The 21,222-nt window shown below is 50.7% G+C and overlaps 1 protein-coding gene and 1 pseudogene across 1 annotated transcript; both read left to right on the plus strand.

Moving 5' to 3' along the window:
• Positions 1-349: 349 nt before the first annotated feature.
• Positions 350-4,109, plus strand: LOC147599902 (olfactory receptor 14C36-like; annotated as a pseudogene).
• A 5,539-nt stretch (positions 4,110-9,648) lies between these two features.
• Positions 9,649-10,670, plus strand: LOC147599903 (olfactory receptor 14A16-like). The gene has a single exon (XM_086753802.1). The coding sequence runs from the start codon at positions 9,711-9,713 to the stop codon at positions 10,668-10,670; it is 960 nt and encodes a 319-aa protein (XP_086609928.1). The 5' UTR covers positions 9,649-9,710.
• Positions 10,671-21,222: the final 10,552 nt, after the last annotated feature.

Genomic DNA, 21,222 nt, shown 5'->3' on the forward strand with positions numbered 1-21,222 from the left:
CAAGACTCTGTTCCGCACTCTCTTCAGAGCCATGAGTGGAAATACTGAACTTTTCCATTAAAGCTGGATTACATCTGACATCCCTTGTGAACACTGGAACTGTCACAAAACCAGCTCCCACGCACCCACTACAGCAGGGCAAAGCTGACTCCTCAGCAGCGCACAGGCAGAGCTCCTGCTCCTCACAGCAAACTCTGACAGTACGAATCAGAGAGAGAAAAATAATTTCAGTGGGGAGGGATGGGGGATATGCTATGAAAATTGGAGGGGCTTTCCTCAGAGAAGTTTGTCTGGATTTTTCACTGTATTTTCCTTTTTTGAGCAGTGCTCTCGTGCCAAGAAACAGAAAATGTCCAACAGCAGCTCCATCACTGAGTTCCTGCTCCTGGCATTTGCAGACACACGGGAGCGGCAGCTCTTGCACTTGTGGCTCTTCCTGGGCATCTACCTGGCTGCCCTCCTGGCCAACGGCCTCATCATCACTGCCATAGCCTGCGACCACCACCTCCACACCCCCATGTACTTCTTCCTCCTCAACCTCTCCCTCCTTGACCTGGGCTGCATCTCCGTCACTGTTCCCAAATCCATGGCCAATTCCCTCTGGAACAGCAGGAACATCTCATACTCAGGATGTGCGGCACAGGTCTTTTTCTTCTTCTTTTTGATGTCAGCAGAGTACTGGCTTCTCACTGTCATGGCCTATGACCGCTACATTGCCATCTGCAAACCCCTGCACTACGGGACCCTCCTGGGCAGCAGAGCTTGTGTCCACATGGCAGCAGCTGCCTGGGGCAGTGGGTTTCTCCATGCTCTGCTGCACACTGCCAATACATTTTCACTGCCACTCTGCCAGGGCAATGTCCGGGACCAGTTCTTCTGCGAAATCACCCAGATCCTCAAGCTCTCCTGCTCAGACACCTACCTCAGGGAAATTTGGGTTATTGTGATCAGTCTCTTAGTATCCTCTGGGTGTTTTGTTTTCATTGTTGTGTCCTATGTGCAGATATTCAGGGCTGTGCTGAGGATCCCCTCTGAGCAGGGACGGCACAAAGCCTTTTCCATGTGCCTCCCTCACCTGGCTGTGGTCTCTCTGTTTCTCAGCACTGGCATGGTTGCCTACCTGAATCCCCCCTCAATGTTTTCCCCATCTCTGGACCTGACAGTGACTGTTCTGTACTCAGTGGTGCCTCCAGCAGTGAACCCCCTCATCTACAGCATGAGGAACCAGGAGCTGAAAGACACAGTGCAGAAGCTGATTCAATCAGCTCTTTCTCAGAAGCATTAAGCTGCCCATGTCTCTACAGAAGTCATTGCAAATTCTCCTGTGCTTTGGACATTTTATCTGTGATAAGCATGTTTCCCCATGCCTACATGCACTCCACTTGACCAGAGGCATGGACCCAGCCTGTCTGACCCAGAGGTCTGTTCACGTGTGTCTGGCACAATGGTAGAGCTAGCCTCCCATGTTGCATCACGATAATAAAAGAAAATTCCTACAATATCTGTGTCTGGAGGTTGGGCTCTCCTTCCAAACCTGAAATCAGGCTAAAGGAATTACCCCCACAGTGCCGTGCTGCTGTGCTGGGGTTCTCCATGGGATGAGGGGAGGAGGGTTGGGGCAATGTTTTTGAGAACGGGCCTGGTCTGAGCCTTCACATGTGGGTGTCTCGTTCCCTTGGAGATGGTGAATGATCGACATTCCACACAGGGATCTGCCTGGGACTGTCAGCTCATGGCTTCCTCACCACAGGCCCCTCACTCTGCAGAGCAGGGCCTCCACTTCAGGGCCATGTGGAGAGCACAGGGAGGGGTCAGGGGCAGCAAGTCAGGTCAGCATGGACACACTGCCCTGGAGAACAGCTCTCTGGGGTCAAGGACATCCCTGGAGATAAGCAAAGGAGCAACTCTGTGCTTCCAGGAGGGGACCAATGACCAAGAGAAACCTATTTCTGAATGCACCAGCTCGGGGCAGCTTTCTCTATTGCTGGGGAGCTGCAGCAGCCTGAGGAGCCCCTGGGCCAGGAGACTTTTCCTGGGAGAGGGGCTGGCACAGAACAACTTGTTGGCAGTGGACAAGAAGGACGTCTGGGAGACAGGCACAAGGGACACATGGAGACACTGTCCTCTGTCTCTTCATGCCATGGGTGGCCTTCAGCCCTGAGACACCTCTGTTTTCTTCCTTCCCTCTCCATGCTTGGATGGACCTCAGGAAACATCCATGAGCATGCAAGATGCACAAACGTCCTGGGCTGAGTTCCCATCGCTGCGGGGGAAGAGGAAAGATTGTGAGACACATGGGAGTGCAGGGATGCAGTGGGGTGTGTGTGGCAGTGTGTAAAAGAGAGGAAGAAGATGTGAAATGGCGAGGGGTGGGAGTGTGTCATGCTCAAGTGAAATATGTTCAGTTTTGATGTTGAGGAAGCAGAAGAAGGAGGATGTGCTGTTCAGGGCTGGGACATGAAGACAAATAGAAGGTTTCTAGTGAGTCAGGGGGTTGGCACACTTTTGTTAATCGAGGAGCATTAGTAGCTATTTGGGAGAAGCTGCACACGTGATGGGGAACTCACAGCCATTGTGAGTTCAGTCAAACTTGGGACAGCAAGGGGTCAGAGTGAGGTGGGGAAGCAGGGGTGGAGATGGTCTCTTTGTTGAGACTCGAACCCCCCAACAGAACGGAAATCCTTTTCCTTTCTACTGTGGCTACTGTTTCTTCCAGTGAGACCCCTAGGAGTACACCAGTTCCTTACAGCCACAAGGCTTTTTTCCCATTCCCCACTCTCCATAGAGGCTGGGAGGTGTCCTACTGCTCTCCTGCACTCAGCATCACACACCCTCACATCTCAGTGCTCCCAGGAATGGCCCTCAGCATCCCATGAGGGAAAGGATCCCCCTGCCCAGGGTATGGGGTCATTCCTTGATCATCCTGCTCAATGAAACATGTCAAGGGCTTTCACAGTCACCTTAACACTGGATTTTCAACCTGTAAGCAGTGCCTCTGACTTCCTACTTCACCAGCTCACAGGGACAGCAACCTTATCTCCTCATTCCTTCATGGTCTCTTCAGTGGTGGCCCTCAGTGGGGCCCACTGACATCCCCAGAGACTTGGAGGTTTGCTGCTGACTTTGACTGCTCTAGAGGCGCCTTGAATCCACTTTTGGTACCTGCAGTTCAGGAACTTGGCAGCAGAGGGCTCATTAACATGCAAAATGCCCTAACAAGCCAAGTCTCTGGGCATAATTCAATTCCTCTGTTCTTAGGTGGCTAATTTGAGAGGCTACAGGAGTGTAGTCAAAGTACAAAGTTCTCAGTGATCAATGTCAGCAAGAAACAATTTATTCTTTATGCACCACACCATTCTTTCTGCTTATGCATTACGTGCCATCAGCAAACTCCTCTTGATACTGATCTTGAGTCCTGATTGAATCGGAATATGTAGGGAAGTCAAGACCCTGTATGTCAGACACTCTATGGGCAGTCTTCATCGCCGTGTACAACCTCACATGTCTCTCCTCAGCCACCTGGGACTGGCAGCACCTCTGTTCAGATCAGAGCTTTCTCCACTCCAGCCTGTAGCTGCCTGATTTCGCCCATTGACACCAGTTTCCACTTGTTTTACTTGGGGAATGACGTGCACCTGGATACAGAATGATGTTTCTTAATTATATATATAAAAAAAAAAAAATGCATGTCCAGTTCAATTTTAAAAACAATGCACTCCAGAGCATTAATAAAGATATCAGCCAGTGTTGCCCTAAGCGTTGGTCACTGAAGGAGGCCACTATTAACTGGCTGCACTGTGACTGCATGGCTCAGTCAAGTTTCCACCCACTCCAGAGCTCAGCGGTTCGGATACAGCGAGACCAGGGGGCCTGCGTTAAAGGCCTTGGTAAAGTAAGGGCCCATTAATTCCCCTTGTGCACACAGCCGTTCCTCTTCATGGAGAATGCAACCGGGCTTGTCAAGGGTGATTTTTATTTGCGCTTGCTCATTCTTCCCAATCTTGTCCATTTCAGGCCTGGAATCTTCTTCCAGGCAGATTTACTCCACCATCTTACCAGGGAATGAGGTGAGGCTGACTGGGCTGTACTTCTCCAAACCCTCCTCCTGACCCTTCTTGAAGATGGGTGCAACATCTGCCTTTCTGCAGTCAACAGACTTCCCAGAGGGCCCTGAAATTTCAAGGGCAGACAAGCACAATCTTGCAAGGTCCAGCTTCCCCAGCACCCTTGGGTGTATCCTGTCCTTTTCCATGGACTTGTTTTCTCGCATGAGTGGAATGCGCCTCACTCAAAAGAGAGAAGCTGTAATACGTTTTATTGAGGCAAAATAATAATTAGACAGAGTTTGACATACTGAAGGGAATTTAACAAAGTTTAACAGTGGTTTACCAGGACAAGGAAAAGGATAAGGAAGTCTCTTTTGCCAAGTCATGAAGTTCAGAGTGGATCCTCTTGCTTTAGAAAGTCCTTGTGAAGCCTAGGTGCTGCTAGGGCCAATCTCAGTTTCAGACTTGGACAATGGTTTATGTCTAATGGAATTATCTGTACAAAGTTTATAAATAATATTGAGTAGCTACATGGATTAGTAATGTTTCATTAGGATTAATTCAGCATGCTATCAGTCACTTAGCAGGGATCCTTCCTCAGTAAGGCATCTCCCCTCCTTGGGCAGAGATTTATGCCAAGATAAGATCCCTTACTCTTTTTACCAAGACTAAGATCCCTTAGTCTCAGGTGAGGGATCTCAAACTGTGAGAGGTGTCCCTGCTCAAAGGGAGAGTCACCTGGCATGCAGTCCAGCTGCCATTCAGGGAGAGCTCAAACTGGGCCCATGCTGATGGTAGTATTTATAGAGCAGTTGGCTGCTAGTCAATAGTACAGACAAGATAGACGTCATCATTTTAGCTCTGGTGTCTTCTTCTGTACTTTGGTTATCTTGCATTTTTGGGCTACAAGACCACCTCTCTTTTTTTTTTTTTCTGAGGCACCTTCTCTCCCTTGTGCGTGAGCCAGGACCTAACAGCTCGCAGGTTCACTGCAGGCCATGAGTTATCCTTAGTTGACTTAGGCTCCTCAGTCAACCCAAACTAGAGTACAGCTAGGGGTCCAGTGAATCCATCACAGAGACCTTGCTAGTGAAGACAGAGGAAAAAAAGACACAGGGTACTTCAGACCTAGCTCATCTACTCTTCCTATATTTGAACACAGTATAACCAGTCGGTCAGAAGAAGTGATTATCCTGCTGTATTTAGTATTGATACGGCCTCAGCTTGAGCACTGTGTAGGTGTGGGGCCCACAGTTTAAGAAGCATTTTAAGGTACTTGAATGCATGCAGAGGAGGACAACATGGCTGGAAGGCATGTCCTATGAGGAGCGGCTGAGGACAAACTAGGTTTGTCTAGTTTGGAGAGAAGGAGGCCGAGGAGCGACCTCAATGCTCTTTACAACTTCCTGAGGAGGGGGAGTGGAGAGGGAGGTGCTGAGCTCTTCTCCCTGGTATCCAGTGACAGAGTGTGTGGGAATGGCTCAAAGCTGCACCAGGGGAGTTTTAGACTGGACATTAGGAAGAATTTCTTTTCTGAGTGGGTGGTCAAACACTGGAACAGGCTTCCTAGAGAGGCAGTTGATGCCCCATGTCAGTGTTTAAAAGGCATTTGGGCAATGCCCTAACAGCATGTTTTAACTTTTGGTCAGCCCTGAAGTGGTCAGGTAGTTGGAATAGATGATTGCTGTAGGTCACTTCCAATTGCAAAATTCAATTCCATTCAGTTCAGTTCTGTTCTGTTCTGTTCCATTCTATTCTATTCTAAATTCAACTGTGGCCTACTTCACATTTATTTGGGGTTTTTTTAACTGTTAAGGAAGCAGTAGTAGCTCATCTTGTTGCCCTTTGACATTCCTTGCAAGCTTGAACATTTGGGGAGCTTTAACTCCCCTAAGATAATCCCTATTTCTCCAGACAACTTTTCTAAACTCCACCTTTGCAGCTTGTCCCTGCTTCCAGCTCCTGCGTGCTGCCTTTTGGCACTGGAGCTGAGCCGTGAGGTTCCTGGTTAGCCCAGCCAGTTTCCTGAGATGAAGGCTTGTTTTCCTGAGTATCAGGACAGACCTTTCCTGTGCTTGGAGGAAGATGTCCTTAAAGGACTCTCAGCTGTCATAGATTTTTATCTTTCAGAGCTTCCTCTCCATGGGATCTCCTACAACAACAACCCTGAGCAGGCCAATGTCTGCTTCTCTGAGATCTCAAACCTGAGTTCTCTTGCTCTTCTGTCTTACTTCCCATGTGTCGTAGTTTAGCCTCGCTTGGGACCTTGCAAGAGAAGAGTTTTCTAGCAGAGGTGACTCTGCAGTGCCTTGTCCAATCTCCAGGAACACAAGGGACCACTAAGAATGTCCCTGGGTGGCAGGGCCTGTGATCCAGCCACGCTGTGGACATCAGTGGCGTGGTTTTTCTTTATGTCATCAGGGACATGGGTAGAGGATAAAGGAGAGGAGAACTGTCAGGGCTTGAGAGCACAGGGACATGAGTGGTGACCCTGGTGTGATGTTCCTCCCAATCCTGCAGTACCCCTGGGTGTAGATGGGATGGATCTTGCATACTTGCCGTGGTGCTGGTGTTCAGATGCTGCACATACCAGGCCCCTTTGGGAGGCTCTGGGGTTTCTGGCCAGCCCCTACTCCAGGGGGACATGGCTTTCCTGGAGGTCCCATGCTGTATTTCCAGCCACAAGCAGTTGTGCTGGGCACCCCAGGGACCAGACATGGCACTAGCGACCTTTCTTATGCCATTGAGAGAAAACCTTGAAATAATGTGAGTGCCTGTGACAGAGGGATGTGCACATGCAGTTTTGCAGTGAGCTGAGTTCTACTGAGTATAGAGGATGGGACCTAGAGAGAGATCTGACTCCCCTTCTGGTGCACTCATCCTTTTGGTCATCTGGAAGTCCAGCAGCTGCCTTGGAAATGTGTCTACCAGATGTTCAGGTGCCCTAAACACTGAATGAAATCTAAGGTGACAAAGTGACCCCGTCCTCACAGCCCCACAGCTGACACTTAGGCAGGTGCAGTTGTCCCATGTGTGCTCCATCACAGCTTACAGAGATGTACACAAGTCTTGGACCGTCCCTGGCACCTCCAGTGCCTAGCAGGTGTTTGTGTGTGAGCTGGTCACTGCCACCGTCCATCCCCATGGATGATGGTGGGAGCTCAGGGAAGTGGCTGGCCTGTAGCCCCTATTTTGTGCACACTGAGCTGAGGCAAGAGGATTCCTGACTCCTGTGGGTCTGTGGGGTGTATGGGGCAGAGGTGAACCCCACTCCAGGCTCTGGGCTTCTCACCAGAGAGGAGACACCTGTACAGACTCAAATCCCTGCCCTGCGTGGGTAGAAATGACCCCTGCCTGTCCCTGCTGTGGTGTCCTGCCTGGCAATGGGACAGGGATCGGGGTAAAGGCAGGTGGGCATTGACATCTCTCCTGGATGACAACACCATGGAAGGACAAATCTCACTTCCAAAATCAGTCTTGACGATGTTCAGAGAGGGACACTGATTACTTCACTCTGCATCAGCCTACACTCCCCAGGAGAGACAGGGCTGCCTCCCAGGTGCTGTCAGACCTTGGAGCCCCAGGGACATCTCCAGGGAGACCAGGAGGGCAGAGGAAGTGGCACCTTGGGATGGTCCTCTGCTGCTGAGCTGGGCCAGGCTCCTGGGACAAAGGGAACTCACAGCAAACAGGCAGAACCGCAGAGAGACAGCTCTGCCCAGGAGCAGCTCCTCTGCCAAGCGCAGCAGGGCTGAGGGCTCTGCCTGCAGGCACCGAGGGGAGAGAAGCAAGGCAGAAAGGTTAAAGTCAGCCTGGGGTGAGGGAACACTGAGAGCCCACGGGAGGAGAAAACTTCACAGCCCTTGACATATTGTCTGGCTGCAGGTCATTGAAGGTTCAGTTTCTGAGGGATTTTGTAAAGCTGGCACCTCCCCCAGCCTGCGGGATCTGTAAGTACCACTCTCAGACCTTCTCTGCTGGAGAGGAGGAGGAGGAGATGCTCCAGAGCAGGGATTCCCTGCTGCACTGCCAGAGGGACAGAGCATGACGGCTGCCTTCTCCCAGGGCCGGCTGCAGGGTGTGAATGTGTGTGTGCAGCCAGGGGTGCCCAGGGCTGTCCTTCAGAGCAGGGTCCCTGCGCCCCAGGGGCTGTGTGCTGGGGCAGGGACTCTGCCTCTGCCAGGCTCAGCACTCAGCCTGCCCGGGGAGCTCCCTGTGGTTCTGTGGGGAGAAGCTGTGGGGGAAAGGAGTGACCTCTGTCATAGTAAGGTGCTTCTCCAGTTTGAGGGTGCTGCATGGGTCAGGGCTGCTCACAGCCCCAGATCACCCCATTTACAGAGGGTCCTGTTCAAGAAGGACATAAAGGCAGCATTTATCTGAAAGTGAAATGAGCCTGTGCTTTGTGTTTGCTCTTGTTCTGTTTGGTGGGCAGTGGGAGATGGAAATTCATTTCTCTGCTCTGGAGAAGGCACTGAGACACAAATTCTCATGAGGACTTTTCTGAGCAGCTTCTTAGTCCCTGCATCCACAGAGACGTTCCTGGGCAGTGCCCTGTTGCCAGGTGGTTTCTGCAGGGTAGAGCTGAGCACTCAGCGGGTGAGATGGGGTCTGTGACCACTGACAGAGACACGGGGAGAGAGGAACAGCCTCTGGCAGGGACAGCTCCAGGATGCACAGGGAGGGGCAGGGAGTGTAGGGAGCTGCTCACAGAAATGCACTGCGAGGGGGGATGTAGGCATTTCCCTGCAGGGCAGATGCCTTTCCCAGAGAACCCTCCCGGTCTCCTCTCCCCCTCAGCAGAGCAGCCCACCCTTTAACATCATGGAGACTTGGGTATGAGTTGCCTTCCCACCAGCCCAACCACCACAGAGGAGAAATGCTCAAGTGTCCGACCATGTCTCCTTGTCTTCCTCTATTGACAGGAGTTCTTTGGCATGCTCCTCTCTTCTCCGCGCTCCCTTCTTCTTCCCCTTGGATTCACTGTGTCCTGGTTGAGGGTTAATTGGCAGCTCAGACACTGATGCTGGGGGTCCTCTCATGCAGATGTATCAATGGAGGAAAAGCATCCAAATTGGTTCTTATATTTTGGGGTCTGGGAGATGTAGCTTGTGGGGCTGGCAATGATCTGACCCTCCTGTCAGGACATCCCACCACTGAAACATTCAGCTGTTTCCCTGGAGGGTCCTGCTGGATGGAGGCTGCTTTCCCCAAGGGCACAGCTCTACCATGGGCTTTCTGTGAAACATAACTGCCCCATGGAGAAGACACCTCTATGCTGAGGTCACGGAAATGCTACTGGGCATCTCTATGCGGGCAGCTACAATGAGCCCTCTGTGTCCCTGGCTGGGCGAGGAGAGATGAGATCCTGCTTGGGTGCGATGAGATGAGGTGAGGAGTTTGCAGGTCTGCACTTGGAAACTGGACTCCTACGCTCTCAGCAGTGTCCGGATTCTTTTTGGGGAAATGTCTGTGTGTGAGCCTCCTCCAGGTCAAAGAGGTGCCAGCACAGGTCGGCTGACACCAGCGCTGACGGACAGAACATCTCTCCTCATCCTGCAGTATGGGACAGTTACTTTGTCTAAGGACCTACAAAATTTTTCTCAGAGAAGTCTGCCCTATTCTGTCTTTACCTTTTCAGATAGTGGCTCATCAAAAATATAAGAGATGTCCAACAGCACCTCCATCACTGAGTTCCTGCTCCTGGCATTCGCAAACACACGGGAACTGCAGCTCTTGCACTTCTGGCTCTTCCTGGGCATCTACCTGGCTGCCCTCCTGGGAAACGGCCTCATCATCACTGCCATAGCCTGCGACCACCACCTCCACACCCCCATGTACTTCTTTCTCCTCAACCTCTCCATCCTCGACCTGGGCTCCATCTCCACCACTGTTCCCAAATCCATGGCCAATTCCCTCTGGGACACCAGGGACATCTCCTATGCAGGATGTGTTGCACAGGTCTTTTTCTTCTTCTTTTTGATGTCAGCAGAGTACTGGCTTCTCACCATCATGGCCTATGACCGCTACGTTGCCATCTGCAGACCCCTGCACTACGGGACCCTCCTGGGCAGCAGAGCTTGTGTGCACATGGCAGCAGCTGCCTGGGGCAGTGGGTTTCTCAATGCTCTGCTGCACACTGCCAATACATTTTCACTGCCACTCTGCCAGGGCAATGCTGTGGACCAGTTCTTCTGTGAAATCCCCCAGATCCTCAAGCTCTCCTGCTCAGACTCCTACCTCAGGGAAGTTGGGCTTCTTGTGCTCAGTGTCTGTTTCGCATTTGGCTGTTTTGTTTTCAATGTGGTGTCCTATGTGCAGATCTTCATGGCTGTGCTGAGGATCCTTTCTGAGCAGGGACGGCACAAAGCCTTTTCCACCTGCCTCCCTCACCTGGCTGTGGTCTCCCTGTTTATCAGCACTGGCATGTTTACCTACCTGAAGCCCCCTTCCATCTCCTCCCCATCCCTGGACCTGGTGGTGTCATTTCTGTACTCGGTGGTGCCTCCAGCACTGAACCCCGTCATTTACAGCATGAGGAACCAGGAACTCAAGGATGCCATTAAAAAAGTGATTTCATGGATGTTTCTGAATAGTGATACACTTCTCATCACTAACCACAGATGACTCTGGTGCTTTGTTTATCATTCTTATTGTCATCATTACCCTTATCATGATCTGTGTTCTTATCATTATCGTTATCATTGTCATTATTGTTATTTCTATCATTTCGATTATCATTATCATTACTGTTATCAAGGATGGAGCATGGAAATTGATTTCTCAGTCATTTTTCAGCAGTCAAACACTTCCTGTCTTTCTTCACAGTTGATTCCCACAATGCCCTAGACAAAACCTGATCTTTTTATTCACTGTATTGGTATCATTATATTGTAGATTGTTCTTATATCTTTTCACAATTTTTTCCCCTCACTTATACTGAGGTATGACCTTGCTTTTTTTTCAGTTTTGAGCCTGTATAAAATTCTACCTAATAGTGGGATAGAGCTGGGGGATAGGTGGGATATGTGTCCTAGCACCTCTGTAATAAAATGAAATCTCCCCAGTGCAGTGCCTGAAGGTTGTCCTCTTCTTCTAAAGGTGCTGTCATGAACAGGTCCAAGAAACTGGACTCCAAACAGGTCTGTTGCTCTATGGGTTCAGGAGCAAAAACTTTACAGTGACCTTGTGATCAACGGTTTGGTTTAGGACTCACTCGTCAGTGTCTAATCACGGTGGGGAGAGTGAATGCTCACTGAGGTACATACCTGGGGCTTTCCATATGGCAGAGAACCCCTTCAAGAGGGGAATCTGGAGCTTCCTGGAGAGCCCAGTGGATCTCCTGAAGCAGCATGTGCCTTGGGTGGGCAGTGACTGGCACCTCACATAGTGATGGATTGCCCACGGTGGAGTCATCTCAAGGTAAAGTCCTAAACCAAGGCACCCACAAACAAAGACAGACTCTGCAATTGCACAAGATGCAGTGGGGACCCAGCAGGCCCAGCTTGGAGAAAAGTTCCTATCCCCCTCAATGATTTACCCCTGGATGGATCTAGAGGCACACCTGGATACCTGTAGTGTCTTTGGAAATGCTCCATAGACCTCTAAAACCTGCCATATTCAGCAGCCATGATCCCCACCTCGCTGAGTCTTCTCCTAACCCTGACCAGCATGGCCAGTGCAGGGTCACCTGTCCCCAGGCACCACAGCACATTTCCTCCACAGAACAACATCACCAGCTCAGGGCCTGTGGGAAGCATGCTGGTCAGATCAGCAGAGGTGTGAGGAGAGTTTAGAAGGGAGGCGAACAGTGCTGGAACCTTGTGTGAGAAGAAAAATGCCAGTGTTCAGCAAATCCAAGGCAATGTCCAGACTGTGGGTACACTTGCTCAGTCTGCAGAGCCAAAAAAAAATCATAGAATCATAGAATGGTTAGGGTAGGAAGGGATGTTTAAAGGTCATCTGGCCCAACCCCCCTGCCAGGGGCAGGGACATCTCCAACTAGATCAGGTTGCTCAGAGCCTCATCCAGCCTGGCCTTGAATGTTTCCAGGGATGGGGCATCCACCACCTCTCTGGGCAGACTGTTCCAGTGATCCACCACCATCATTTAAAAAAAAAAAAAAATTCCTAATATTTAATCTGAATCTACCTCCTCTTCTCTTCTCCAGGCTGAACAGCCCCAACTCTCTCAGCCTGTCCTCATAAGAGAGGTGCTCCAGCCCTCTGATCATCTTCATGGCCCTCCTCTGGACCCTCTCTAACTGGTCTATGCCCTTCTTGTGTTGGGGGCTCCAGAACTGGACACAGTACTCCAGGTGGGGTCTCACCAGAGCAGAGTAGAGGGGGAGAATCACCTCCCTCGACCTGCTGGCCACGCTTCTCTTCATGCAACCCAGGATGCGGTTGGCCTTCTGGGCTGCAAGCGTGCAGTGTCAGCTCATGTTTAGCTTCTCATCCACTAGCAGACCCAAGTCCCTTTCCTCAGGGCTGCTCTCGATCCATTCTCCATCCAGCCTGGATTTGTGCCTGGGATTGCCACGACCCAGGTGCAGGACCTTGCACTTGGCCTGGTTGAACTTCATGAGGTTGGCACGGGCCCAACTCTCCAGCCTGTCACGGTCCCTCTGGATGGCATCCCTACCCTCCAGCGTGTCGATGGCACCACACAGCTTGGTGTCATCAGCAAACTTGCTGAGGGTGCACTCTATCCCACTGTCCATGCCACTGACAAAGATCTTAAACAGGATCTGCCCCAATATGGACCCCAGAGGAACGCCACTCATCACCAGTCTCCACCTGGACAGAGAGCCATTGACCACCACTCTCTGATTGCTGCTCTGCTCTCATCTACCAGGCCAATCACTTCATCATACAAGTTTATCAGTTTGTTAAGCATGATTTCCCCTTGGTGAAGCCATGCAGAAAACTCCTGATCATTTTATTGTCTTCAAAGTGCCTGGTAATTGTTTTCCAGATTTAGCTGTTCCATCAGCCTCCTAGGGATCAAGGTGAGGCTGACAGACCTGCAATTCCCTGGTTCTCCCTTTGTGCCACTCTTGAAGATGGGTCTGACATTTGCTTTACTTTTGTCTCCAGGCACTTCTCCCAGTCACCATCATCGATCAAAGATTATCAAGGGTGACCTCAGAATGACATTAAAAAGTCACTGTTCCCTGACCTGATACTCTTTTACGAAGGGTGCATTTTCCTTGTTCCAACCTTTCCCACTGGTCTCTAGGACCTGAGATTCGTCAAAGCCTTGCTAGTGGAGACAGAGGTGAAGAAAGTGTTCAGTACGTCCACGGTGTCAATGTCTTGTGTAAGCCAGTCCCTTGATCGTTGAGCAATGGGCCCGTATTTTCCATATTCTTCCTTTTGTCACCTATGTACTTATTGAGGCCATTCTTGTTGTCTTTGACATCCCTGGCCAGACTCAATTCCATTTAGGTATTAGCTTTTCTAACTTAATTCCTGCATACTTGGATGTTTGTTTCTCCTAGTTATTCATCTGTGCTTTCACCACCTACATGCCTCATTTTTGGATCTGAGTCAGCTGAGAGCTGAGGGGTCTGCCGGAGAAGACAGAACATTGGCCAGAAGGGTTGAAGCCAGCTCCTGGAGGGAGTCATATTGTCTGTCTGTCTATATAGGAATAACTTTTTCCACTAACACAGCCTGGCACACCAACCTTCATCAAGTCTATTTCCACTGGTGCTTGTTTTTCTTGCTTTGTATCCTCATTTGCTGTTGCAGAGACGGTTGTCACAATAATTCATAGCTGGGCCAGAAATTAAACTAGTATATCCTTTTATTTTCTATGGTATCCTGAAACTCCTCCTGCTGTTATTGTGTCAGACACACCTGAGTGAGGGTGAGCCATGAGCACACAGACATTAACAGCCGACCAAATGGAGCTTGGGGAACCTTGAGTAACTTGGGGAATTGGCCAAGAGAAACCTCTTGAAGTTTACCAGAAAAAGTAGCCAGTCCTGAATCAGAGGGGAGAATTACCCCATTTATTGGGCCAACTGTAAGCTGACATGCTGAGAAGTGACTCTGAGGAGAAGGCACTGCGAGGGATGCCATACAAGCCAGTGGTGCATGCTCCGCATGAACAAGGCCGGCTGGGGCTGCATTAGGAAGAATGTGTCAAATCAGACAACTTGAGTTACCTTCCCCTTCACCTCAGCACTGGTGTGGCTCCATACACAGGTGTGTCCCTGTCTGCAGTTCCACATTTTGGAGGAGTTGGTTAGAGCTGGAGGGTTCCCAGAAAAGGTCTGCCAAGACGGGCTTCAGAGCCTCAACCATATGTTCTGTGTATAGAGGAAGAAGGACCTGGGCATCTTTGGCTCAGCAGCAAAGAGGCTCAGGGCAGTCTAGGGGTATCCTGAGAGTGCTTGAAGGGTGGTTTCAAAGATGGTGGAGCTTTGCATCACAGTAATAAAAGCATGACAAGGAAATAATGGAAGACGGTGCAACTTAGGACGTTGAGATGAGGGGAATAAAACAAAGAAATATCTCTCCAAGGGTAATTCTGTCTACAACAGGTCACCAACAGAGCTCCTGGACCATCCCATCATTTCGTGTTTCAAGCAACAGCTAGAGAGGATGGAAAAATACCAGTAAGGGCAGTGGGATCCTGAAGTGAGAGAGCAAGGTGGGTAAGCAAGGAAGACTGGGAGCGTGCAGGAAGACTGAGAGCATGCAGGGCAAGAGCTGTAGGTGTGAGACCCTCTAGGGCACTCTGTGGTGGAGATGATTAAGAGCTGTGGAAGGGCGAGAAGCCCACAACAGAGAAAAGGTCTTCCTCCACACTGTCTCTGTTACTGGGACAACCCAGGCCTGTGAGGAGACACCATAACTTGATGGGACCAAGACATGAAGGCCTCCTCACTCCACCAAGGAGAGATTCATAAGCATCGTACCACAGTCCTGCACACAGCATCGCACATTCCCACATCACACTGCCCCAGGAAAAGCCCTGAGCAATGTGTGACCCACAGGATCTCCCTTCCCAGGGGCTGGGGGTCAGGCCATGGCCCTTCGTCTTCATGCAACACATGGAGGTTCACTCAGCATCAGAGCCACCTTTACACGGCCTTTGCCTGCCTCTCTTCTCTGCCTCCCATTTTCTCCTCTAACCAGCCCCCAGGGAGGCTTTGTTGGTAACGATCCTCAGTGGGACCCATTAATACTCCCTGAGACTGCGGGGGTTGCTTCTGACATTGGCTTCTTCAGGGGTTTGTCCAGGCTCCTTTCAGTGTCTGAGGTTCATGGCCTCAGCACCAAATGCACCATGGGGCTCATTAAAATGCAAAAGGCCATGTCTCTTCCAATTATTTTCTACAATCTTCAAGTCTTGGGGAGATAATTGGAAAGGTCTCAGAGTGTAGGTAAAGGGGAAGTTTTCATTGAGTAATCAATACAAAAGTATTTTTTATTTTTAAGTTTCTTTTTTTTTTTCAATTTTATTACTTTTTCAGTTGTCAGAAGGAGTGATTGCAGCATTGTCCAGTTGATACGGTTTCAGGGGATCTTGTAATGGTATCAGGATGGGTAGGACCAGTTCCTCCTGGAGGTCAGACATGGACAACCTGATTCCTGACCCCCTCAGCACTGCCATTTCTCTCATCACCCCCCTGGGAGTTGCATCACTTTTCCTGACATCAGACTTCTCCACCCAGATCTGCAGCTGGAGGTGACAGCTCCTCTGCACCATCTCACACCTGCTTTCCTGAGAGACCTGGCTGCACACAGGCACAGCAGGGTTTCCTTCATTGCAAACCAACAGAAGGAGAGGATGGTAAAGTTTAATAAACAAGGACCACATTTGGCAAATGTATGCTAAGTCTAAGGTGCCTCCAATGAGGTTCACCACCCACAGGGGATAACCTCACTGGAGATGCTTTTCACAGGTAGATACAAACACAGTGAGGGAGCTGGCTGAAGAGATAATCCTGTTGCTGACAGACAAGGCGAGGCTTCTGACTCCTTGAAGCTTAAAGCAGCACCTGGGTACTTGAGAGGGATCTGATTCTGATCAAGGTGCAAGGTCAGGGGGTAACTGGAGAGCAATGGAAAGGCCGTAGGTCCCCTTATGGCATCTGGGCTCTTGGCTCCTGAACCCTTCCTGCATGCTGCAGCTGCATTTTGCTCTGGAGAAATTAAATAGAGATGGGAGCTTGGAAAAACAATTTTGAAGTAATTTCTTTATTGTGTCTCTCTACACAGGAGTCTGGCTCCATTTGTGCATGAGGTATTTGGATCAAAAATCAGGAAGATATGAGGCCAAGAATAATATTATATAAAATGAATTATAGTATAGGAAGTATAAAAAAAAAATTAAAAAAAAAAAAGAAAAAAGATACATATGAAAAAGTATAGTCCTGGCTATTCATTACACAGCTTAGAGGTCCTATGAAGACAATGAATTAGCATGTGTTCAAATAATTTCCGTAGGGCATCCTTGAGCTCCTGGTTCCTCATGCTGTAGATGAGGGGGTTCACTGCTGGAGGCACCACCGAGTACAGAAATGACACCACCAGGTTGAGAGATGCGGAGGAGATGGAGGGGGGCTTCAGGTGGGCAAACATGCCAGTGCTGATAAACAGGGAGACCACAGCCAGGTGAGGGAGGCACGTGGAAAAGGTTTTGTGCCGTCCCTGCTCAGAGGGGATCCTCAGCACAGCCCTGAAGATCTGCACATAGGACACAACAATGAACACAAAACAGACAAATGCTACTAAGAGGCTAAACAGAAGAAGCCCACCTTCCCTGAGGTAGGAGTCTGAGCAGGAGAGCTTGAGGATCTGGGGGATTTCACAGAAGAACTGGTCCACAGCATTGCCCTGGCAGAGTGGCAGTGAAAATGTATTGGCAGTGTGCAGCAGAGCATTGAGAAACCCACTGCCCCAGGCAGCTGCTGCCATGTGGACACAAGCTCTGCTGCCCAGGAGGGTCCCGTAGTGCAGGGGTCTGCAGATGGCAATGTAGCGGTCATAGGCCATGACAGTGAGAAGATAGAACTCTGATGATATTAAAAACAGAAACATGAAGAACTGGACAGCACATCCCTCATATGAGATGGCCCTGGTGTCCCAGAGGGAATTGGCCATGGCTTTGGGAACAGTGGTGGAGATGGAGCCCAGGTCAAGCAGGGAGAGGTTGAGGAGGAAGAAGTACATGGGGGTGTGGAGGTGGTGGTCGCAGGCTATGGCAGTGATGATGAGGCCAGGAGGGCAGCCAGGCCTCAGGAGGGCAGCCAGGTAGATGCTCAGGAAGAGCCAGAAGTGCAAGAGCTGCAGCTTCCATGTGTCTGCGAATACCAGGAGGAGGAACTCCGTGATGGAGGTGCCATTGGGCATCTGATCCCTCTAGTAACAGGGGCCTGAGGAGGAACAGGCAGGGATCAGTGAGGATCAGAGAATCCCCTCCACACGGCCTCTGTCTTTCCAGGAAGCCCTTCATGCAGCCCCCTGGCTGGAGCTCTGGTTGATGCTGGCTGAGCGGGCAATGGGGAGCAGGGGTCCTTGCTGTGGGGGAGTCAGAACTACTGTGCAGCAAAAGCACAATAGGAAAGAGGAGTGATCTCTGATTAAAGTTTTTTTTGACATCAATGCGCTTTTCAGCATTTTCTCTGCCAATTCACCTGACTGCCGTACAGAGCTAGGGGAGCGGGGCGTGTGTATTTTGTTCCTGTTTCCCCTCTCACATATGAGAAGGTTTTTATGAAGGTGGACATGCCTGGCATTTCTGCTAGTGCTATCTTTCTGCTACAGTGTGAGTCCTAGGAGGCAGAGGGACAGACCCTTAGTGCATAGAGAGGAGAGCTGCTCTGTCCATCAGTCTTGTTCCCAGATGGCCTTGGCTCACACTTCTTTGGTCTGGATGGTGATCACACTCAGAAGTTCCCCTGAAAGGAAATTGGATACTGCTGAGAAAAGTGGAATCTAGTTTGAAAGTGCAGAGGATCTCCACGCTCCCATTCCTGGGGATAATCTGTGTGCTTCTGGACACCTGGATGCTCTGAAAATGAAGTGTCTTTATCGGAGGGTCAGTCATGTATCCCCATCCCAAGGACTCCATGGCCCATTGCCTTCATATGTTAGAGGGAGGATTGGGCACCTTGGACATATCTGCATGGCAGATTTGCAGGAGCAGTTGCTGAGCTGCTAGTGAAACACCCATCTGAAGAGAGAGAAGAAAAAAAAAACAGCAGCAGCGGGGGCAGGTGGAGAAAGAAGGAGAAATGACACTGTGCATACGCCCAGGGCAGCAAGGCCAGGGAGGGACAGAGGGGTACTCAGGAGTCTCCTGTGCTGGAGCTCTGGCTGCAGAAGAGGCAGCTCCTGCCCTGGATCCCAGGGCCCTGAGGGCAGAGGCTCTGCTGGGTAGTGGGGAGAGCAAGGAGGCTTGATTTGGGAAAAGCAGGTTCAGCGAAGGGCTCATAGGGCAGTGCCCTGTGTTCTTTGAGAACCTATTGATCAGTCACTGTCTTGCAAAAAGCCCCTGGAAAGCAGCTTTCCTTCCAGGTAGTTCCTGTCTGGATGTGGTTCTTGAAAAGTGTCCTGGAAATACCCTGCTCTGAAGGACAGCCCTGGGCACCCCTGGCTGCACACACACATTCACACCCCTGCAGCCATCGCTGCGAGGAGGCAGCCGTCATGCCCTGTCTCTCAGAGAGTTAAGCAGGGAAGCCCTACTCTGGAGCATGTCCTCCTCCTCTGCACTGGACAAACTGAGAGAATACTCCTGGAAGATCATATGGGATAGAGTGCACCCTCAGCAAGTTCGCCGATGACACCAAGTTGTGTGGTGCCATTGACACGCTGGAAGGGAGGGATGCCATCCAGAGGGACCTTGACAGGCTGGAGAGGTGGTCCCGTGCCAACCTCATGAAGTTCAAACAGGCCAAGTGCAAGGTCCTGCACCCGGTTCATGGCAATCCCAGGCACAAATCCAGGCTGGGCGGGGAATGGATGGAGAGCAGCCCTGAGGAGAAGGACTTGGGAGGGCTGGTGGATGAGAAGCTTAACATGAGCAGGCAATGCGCCCTTGTGGCCCAGAAGGCCAACTGCATCCTGGGCTGCATGAAGAGGAGCATGGCCAGCAGGTCGAGGGAGGTGATTGTGCCCCTTGTACTCTGCCCTGGTGAGACCCCACCTGGAGTACTGTGTCCAGCTCTGGAGCCCCCAATGTAACAAGGACATGGACCAGTTGGAGAAGGTCCAGAGGAGGGCCACGAAGATGATAAGTGGGCTGGAGCACCTCTCTTATGAGGACAGGCTGAGAGAGTTGGGGCTGTTCAGCCTGGAGAAGAGAAGGCTCCGGGGAGACCTGATAGCAGTCTTCCAGTGCCTCAAGGGGGCCTACAAGAAAGATGGGGAAAGGCTGTTCAGTAGGGTCTGTTGCGGTAGGACAAGAGTTAATGGTTTTAAAATAGAGGGAGGTAGATTTAGATAAGAAATTAGGAAAAAAATTTTTATGATGCAAGTTATAGAACACTGGAAGAGGTTGCCCAGAGAGGTGGTGGAGGCCCCATCCCTGGAAACGTTCAAGGCCAGGCTGGATGAGGCTCTGAGCAACCTGATCTAGTCTGGGATGTCCCTGCTCCTTGCAGGGGGGTTGGACTAGATGACCTTTGAAGGTCCCTTCCAACCCTAACCATTCTATGATTCTATAATCTTTGGGATATTCCTCCTTTTGGATGTCCCTCCAGTAAAACCAGCTGCATTGCTCTCCATTCAGAGACTTACCGTAAAGAGGGCTGTGAAGATCTCTGCCTTACTGAGCTCTTGGCATCCTCCCACCCCAGGCTGCCTTTCACCTCTCTCTGCCTCGCTCCTCTCCCCTCAGCTCCTGCAGGCAGAGCCCTCAGCCTGCTGCACTTGGCAGAGGAGCTGCTCCTGGGCAGAGCTGTCTCTCTGCAGCGCTGCCCTGTTACCATCAGCTCCCTCCATCCCAGGAGCCCGGCCCAGCTCAGCAGCAGAGGCCCAGCCCAAGGCAGCACTTTCTCTGTCCCCTCTGGGCTCCCTCCAGCTGTCCCTGGGGCTGCAGGGGAACCTGCTGGGAAACAGCCTGAAGCTATCACTGATGATCCCTCAGCTGGGCCTAAAGAGAGTTCTTTCCAGCAGTGTACATTCTCTTATTTCTAGCACTGTATTTTTCTTACCATACTCAGATTTAGTTTCCAGAATCACCTTTTCACAGTTCAGATTTAGGCAGGACAGTTTCCCTTTCTCTTCACCATCAGCTGTATTTTCCACCTGTCCTTTGGGTAGAATGGCACTTGTCCCACATACGTCCTTCCTCTGCCTGACCTCAATCAGGGCAGTTGAATGTGGGTTTGATGGCCAAGCATGGGCTTGTAGTGCTACGCGAGACGCCAGGGCTCTGCAGCACAGCTGCATGCAGCTGGCACAGACAGCAGCGGCCCTGTGCAGGAAGCCCAGCCCCATTCAGAGCAGCGGTGTGACGGGCACCAGCCAGGCCATCTCAGACCAATTCAGTGCCTTTGCCCAGTGACTGAATCCCACCGCTGCAGAGACACAAGGTCTGTCCCTTCTCCATCCACTAGACGGATGACAGCACATGAACACAAAACATCTCCCACGGAGGTCTCTGCAAGTGTTCCGTCACTCTCAAACCCTCCTGGTTCTTCTCTCCCCATCGGTTAACCTTCCCATTGATGATACCATCATGGATTCATCCAACAGGTTTCATAATGTTCCTGTATCACAGGATGTCCTCACCCAAAACCGCTTTCAAAAATCCTCTCTTTCTTTGCTGGGATGGGCTTCACCTCCAGGCCAGACATGCTCCAATGTCCTCAGGCTGAGGAGCACACTGCTGTGGGAGATAAAGAAGCCATTCAAGTCCTCATGGAGAATTTCACGACCAGTGACCCTGGGAGTACCTGGAAGGGGAGCAAATCAGCATGCCAAATCTTGTGGAGGTTGCTGGAGGGTCTTGGGACACTTTGGGAAACAGGTCTCTGTAGATGGGGTGTCAGATGGGCCAACAATGGTGAAACTCATTTGCATCTGTTACTCACCAAGAGGGAAGATCTGGTGAGGGATGTGAAAGCCAGAGTCAGCCTTAGTTGTCATGATCATTAAATAATTGGGTCTCACCTCTAGGTTAGAATTAGGAAGGAAAATAGAAGCAGGAAACT

This window comes from Chlamydotis macqueenii, chromosome 8 (assembly GCF_036417535.1).
Source record: "Chlamydotis macqueenii isolate bChlMac1 chromosome 8, bChlMac1.mat, whole genome shotgun sequence".
Taxonomy (NCBI): domain Eukaryota; kingdom Metazoa; phylum Chordata; class Aves; order Otidiformes; family Otididae; genus Chlamydotis; species Chlamydotis macqueenii.

What these genes read in the sequence shown, in the direction of transcription:
- LOC147599903 (XM_086753802.1), top strand. Translation starts at nt 9,711, where the DNA reads ATGTCCAACAGCACCTCCATCACTGAGTTCCTGCTCCTGGCATTCGCA.